Here is a 5,775-nt window from a genome sequence, read left to right as displayed (position 1 = left end):
AAAAAAATAAAATTAAAGCGTTAAAAATGTTGTAAATTTCGTTATATGAATAATGTAATTCTTTAAAAATATACTGCACGCCAAACCCCCCCTCCCCCCATATATGTGTAAAACAGTACATTCTCATTGATTTTCGATGTAAGTTAAATGTTCACAAGTTTTTCTTAATATAGATTTGTCTTGTATACATTTTCTGTTGTCTGATTTTATAATAGGATGGTTTTTAACTTTTTTTTTTCAAAAACTAATTAGAAATCAACGTTAGTTACAATGGATGTGTATATTATTATTAAATGATGTGATAATATATATATATATATATATATATATATATATATATATATATATATATATATATATATTAGTTATTATTATATTTATTCTTAATAAATTAAGGCTCTTCTTAACTTTTCTAATATTTAATATCTCTTAATGTATGTAGAGGTGTGGGACAATGATGCTTGTGCAACTTGAGTTATCAATGTTATTAAATAAATTAAAATTTTCATTTTCTTAAATTTAACTTACGATAGACCGACTCTCTTTAGGTCGGCATGCATGAGACCACACATATATATTTCATTTAAACATTTATTGTGGTATATACACGGTAGGAAAAGAAAATAGACAAATAATAATTATTGCCCAAGAAAAAAAACCACACATCTATATATGTGCTTGCCTAAATTTTATTACTCTACCTACGTATCATCTTCTAGCTCCTCCTTAAAAATTAAGAGTAATGATCATCTCGTATCTTTTGAAGAAGTTTAAAATAAGTGTGAAAAAGAGAGAAAAAGAAAAGAAAAAACAAAGAATGAGATAAAAAAAGAGCAAATAATAGTCAAAGAAAGATGCAAGAAATCAAAAGTTGAAAAATGAAGTTATCTTTAACGTATCCATAGTTTCTCTTTGATACAATGTGACACTTTTAGGAGAGAGAAATATATGATAGAAAGACTAGCCATATCATCTTGTTCAGTCACCCCTTCCGACAATGACAATAGTAAATCCAAACGACGGTGTAAAATCAATATCGGTATCTCATAAAGACAACTATAGGAATCACAAGTAGTTCTTGTACGAATACAGCACCTACACTACCACACAACATATATAATAGCTACATATATACTATTATTATTATCACATGCTAGTGTTTGCATGAATAAAATTGAATATCTGCTGGACGGAGCTGGCTATATCTTCTGCGGTGAACCTTGAATCACTAGCCACCTACACAAGCATTAGATAAATCAAGTTAACACAAAGATCTCAAAGGAAATCATAGATGTTAATTTATGATTTATATGCTTTAGGGCTTAAATAACTTGCCTCTAGTGTATAATAGAGAGCAAGCTAGGTTGTGTTAAACACTTTTTATAAGGTAATATTTATCAAAACTCCAAAGTCCAAACATAGATCACATTTAGGTTTGAATCAAGTTCAGTAGAGGGATAGGACTATTGTTATTATTATTATCATGCTTAAAGGTTTATGGGGGTAATTTGTGGGGAACCATATATATATACCTTGACATTGAATGAATAAAGAACTGTTTGTTCAATGGTGGTGATGTTGGTGTGAAGGATGATAAGTTGTAGATCTTCAAGTGCAGCAATGGTCTTGATCAACTGTCCTGGCCTCCTCCTTGATAGGATTTTGATCATGGCATCAAATCCTAGAAGCTTCACTTCAACATCGGCCAAACAAGACTTGCACTCTGCGGTTTCTTCGCGGAGGCCAGTCTCCATCTCCACAAGCTTCATCTGCTCGTTTGGAATAGGCAAAGTTGGAAAGAATGGAGGCTGTTGTTGTTGTTGTGCCACAAGAGAGGGATCCCCAACTTGTCTTGCTTGAGCTTCTCCAAGTAGCCTCCTCCTCTTTTGTGACTCCAAACATTGAAGAAGTTGCTCCAATTCCCTCACAAACTCTATAGCCCCTCCAATTATAGAAGCTTGATCACCCTATACATAAACAAAAAATGAAGGAAGGAAAAAATAGGACAACATATGCAAGATTTGCTATGGTATTCAGAGAAATCAAAGAGTTTTGGTATAATTGGTTTTTTGAGTCAATATATAGTTGAATGAGTTTCTTTTTGTTCATAAAAATTAAAGACATATACAGGAGGACTTTAACAACAATTTATGCACTTTGCTTAATTAATTGAGTTAGACTTTCTCAATATAATTGAATGAGTTTAAATATATGAAAGAAGAAAGATAGAGAATGATATTTTGAAATCTAAGAGTTTTGGTGTAACTAGTTTTTGAGTCAATAGTTGAATGAGTTTAGACATTTAAAAGAAAGAAGAAAATTAGAGAAAGAGAATTTCTCAATAATATTATCAAAACCCTTAAATTTTCGAGCGTGCCATAGAAACCGAATTAATTAAAGGAAACAAAGATTTGAATGCATAGATGCATACCCTTTGGACGTATGAACCAGGCATGAGGGATCTAAGGACACGAAGATGCTCATTCATTTGCTTCCTACGGTTCCTTTCAACCGCTATATGAGTCATGCGCTGGCTCTCAACCTCCTCACTCGTCTTAACAGTTCTTGGTCTCTTCTTCTTGCCGTTCTTGTTCTCCTGCACTGCACAATTCTTCTGCTGAGGCTCTTCGTGTCCAAGAAACCGAATCTGCACCGAGTTGTTGTTGTCGTCGGAAACACGAGTTGTCTCTTCATCTTCTCTCATCATCATTCCCTGATCTTTGCCTTCCACACTCACCAAATTGAACCTCTCATCAAGATGATGATGATTTTCTGCTTCATCACCATCAGGGTCATCATTATTCACCATCATGTTCTGCTGATGATCCTCCTCCATCTTGTCGTTCAACACGGGAAACTTAAGAAAATAAACCGGGTCTATTGCAGATTCTTCACAGCTTTTTGCTTGGTTCAAAGCCAACTTCGGTCCAAAATCTGCAAACTGCATCACATCTGCAAAACTGAGTTTGTCATAGGATGTTGTGGCAGCACTGGTAGCAGTACCATAAAAACCATGTGGGGGTAGTGTTGTTGTTGTTTGAGGCATGTAATCCACCATTGATCCAATATTGTTGTTTTCATCACCAGAACCTTGTTGGAACTTCATCATCAGGTGTTGTTGGTGTTGATTTGGTGCGTACAAATGATGATGTTGTTGTTGGTCTAGAGAGTAGTCTAGTGTGTTGAAGCTTGGAGGCATAGATAACGGTGGTGGTGGTGGTGTCTGTAGTGAATAATATGATTCTTCAGCAAAATTGGAGCAAAACAACAACATATGGTGATGATGATATGAGAGAGTGAAAAGATCTGACATAAGAAAAAACTTTAATGAAGCCAAAAACATAAAAGAAGATATATGTGTCTGTACCGAATAGTTGTGATCTTTCTCCATTCCTATTAGCTTATAAAGAAGATGGCTTTAATCGAGAGAAACCCTAATTGACCTCACTTCATGTAAAGACAAAACCCCACACCCAAGTTTCTTGAGGACCCTCCACCTGCATCATTTTGGCACATCCACTTATTAAGTATCATACATACATGATATGTTGATTAAAATAACTAATAGTGCATATTTAATTAGGGTATATTTATTTTTTTATTTTTTATTTTCAAAATTTTCTTTCTTTTTTTAATCTGTTTCCTTGTTTTCAAACAATTTGTTTTTGTTTTTTTGGGTTTCTTATACAAATCTGTGTGGACAAGAAACATATATATTGAGAACAATATGATAATCTTGTAAGTTAAAAGTGAAAAGAATAAATAAAAATAGACCCTTAGAAACACTTTTTGTTGTTGAAATAATTGCTTTTTAAAATTTTCTTGGCTAATAAAAAATAAACGACTATTTCTTCAAAATAAATTGAATCAGCAACCATGTAACATGATTAAATATACAAGGAATTAATAAACAAATTAAAAAGACCACAAATTAGAGTTTATTTTATGCATATCAATATTAAAAAATTTCTGTTTTTAAATATTTTTTTGTTTTTTTCTTGTATAAATATTTGAAAACACGAAACAAACAAAGAAAACAAGATGAAAATTTTATAAATTTAAAATAAAAAAATGAAATCAGATCCTTAGAAACAATTTCTTTTGAAATATTTACAATTTTTCAAGGCTAATACAAAAAATAAGGTAACGATTATTTCGTCAAAATAAATTGAACCAAGCAGATGTAATACGAGTAAGTAAAGGAACAAAGAAAAATATTATATAAATCAGAGTTTATTTTATGCATATGAATATTAAAACTAATAAATGAAAACAAGCCCATATAAACAAATTATTTTTTTGAAAAATTACCATTTTTCAAGTCCCCTTGGCTAGCTAATTAAAAAAATAAGGCAACGATCATTTCGTGAAAATAAATTGAACCAAGCAGATGTAACACGAATAAGTTAATGAACAAAGAAAAATATCATATAAATCAGAGTTTATTTTATGTATATCAATATTTAAAATAATAAATGAAAAGAAACCCATATAAATCAGAGTTTATTTTTTAAAATATTTACCATTTTCAAGTTCTCTTGGCTAATAAGAAAAATAAGGTAACGCTTATGTCTTCAAAATAAATTGAATTAAACATGTGATACGAATAAGTATAAGGAACAAAGAAACCAGAAATTATTTCAATTAAGCATATATATATATAATTAAGATTAACAAATGAAACAATTATGAAAGAAATTATGAGCTATATATGGAACCTGCAGGTAGGAGTGAGGGAATCGAAATTGGAAGGAGACAAGGGAGAAATTCAAGTGGGGTCTTGAAGACTTATGTAGAACAGAATCATGAAAGGGGAGTGTGCCCCACGAGTAGACCACCAGAAGAGGACGATATGGAAAAATGGGTACGTTATTGTTTAATTGAAGGGTGCTATATAGTGATGGTTTTTTGTGTCTATATAATAATAATAATAATGAAAATGTGTGGGGGCGCTGAGGAGGTTGGGTTTGACTTGTGTGTGGTCACAGAAAAGGAGAGAGAGAGAGAGAGAGCCAAAGGGTGATTAAATTTCCACCTCACTTGTGATGATCACCACCTTTTATTAATGTGTGTCACAGGCTACCAACGCTCTTGTGGTTACTTTGCCGCCTTGGTTCATGAGGTAACGCTGAACAAGAGTGTACACTTTTTTTAATTTTTAATCTGAACTTTGAACTTTGAATTTTCTATTAGGGTCACATTCAGGATCTATAGCACATGTATTTTTCTCTGTGAACTCTTTATTTGGGAAAAAAGAGAAAGAAAATTCTTAACTTCTTCCGAGAATTTGTTGGTGCATATGACTCACATGGCCACATGAAAATTTTCCCGAAAATAGACAGGCCTCCATGAATTTTTTACGCGAGTAGCTAGGTGTTTGTAAGTTTCGCAGATATATCCTTAAAATTATCACCCCGCGGTAGAAAATTGAGCTTCATGCAAGTTTCAAAACCCTGTGAATTTTGAATAATTAATCTATTGAAACAAAGGCTTATTTGTTTGGTCTCTGAAAGAATATTTGTACAAGTATACCTGTGAGACTAGTTCTCCTTTTGTTGGGATGTTAACCAGCGAAACTCTCCTCGTAATGACAACTTTAAATTAAGGTAGAAAAGAAATAATTGAAATTATACAAATAAAATGCATGGTTGACGCAATTAAACCTATGGTCATGATGTTGTCAGATGGGTGGATCATAACCTATTCGGCCTAGCCCAAGTGAGTTAGGACCAAATTAACTCAAAGAATTGCTTTGTATATCCAGCAAATTTCAAA

The 5,775-nt window shown here is 32.3% G+C and overlaps 1 protein-coding gene across 2 annotated transcripts; it reads right to left on the bottom strand.

Moving 5' to 3' along the window:
* Positions 1–866: 866 nt before the first annotated feature.
* On the bottom strand, positions 867–4,880 carry LOC114388330 (transcription factor FAMA-like). 2 transcript variants are annotated; one of them, XM_028348762.1, is made up of 5 exons: positions 4,719–4,880; positions 3,368–3,497; positions 2,432–3,243; positions 1,533–1,967; positions 867–1,236 (listed from the first exon to the last, which is right to left on the bottom strand). In XM_028348762.1, the coding sequence occupies exons 3-5, from the start codon at positions 3,197–3,199 to the stop codon at positions 1,147–1,149; spliced, it is 1,293 nt and encodes a 430-aa protein (XP_028204563.1). In that variant the 5' UTR covers positions 3,200–3,243; positions 3,368–3,497; positions 4,719–4,880; the 3' UTR covers positions 867–1,146. The 2 variants fall into 2 exon arrangements, with proteins under 2 accessions (XP_028204563.1, XP_028204555.1); XM_028348754.1 differs by having other exon boundaries at positions 2,432–3,223; positions 4,719–4,879.
* Positions 4,881–5,775: the final 895 nt, after the last annotated feature.

This window comes from Glycine soja, chromosome 2 (assembly GCF_004193775.1).
Source record: "Glycine soja cultivar W05 chromosome 2, ASM419377v2, whole genome shotgun sequence".
In the NCBI taxonomy this organism is placed as follows: Eukaryota; Viridiplantae; Streptophyta; class Magnoliopsida; order Fabales; family Fabaceae; genus Glycine; species Glycine soja.
This window is presented reverse-complemented; position numbering and strand designations above follow the sequence as displayed.

What these genes read in the sequence shown, in the direction of transcription:
- LOC114388330 (XM_028348754.1), bottom strand. Translation starts at nt 3,391, where the DNA reads ATGGAGAAAGATCACAACTATTCG. An exon ending in AGAAAGATCACAACTATTCG is followed by an intron (nt 3,224 to 3,367) that starts GTACAGACACAT and finishes TATTCACTACAG; the next exon opens with ACACCACCACCACCACCGTT. An exon ending in TTTATTCATTCAATGTCAAG is followed by an intron (nt 1,237 to 1,532) that starts GTATATATATAT and finishes ATGCTTGTGTAG; the next exon opens with GTGGCTAGTGATTCAAGGTT.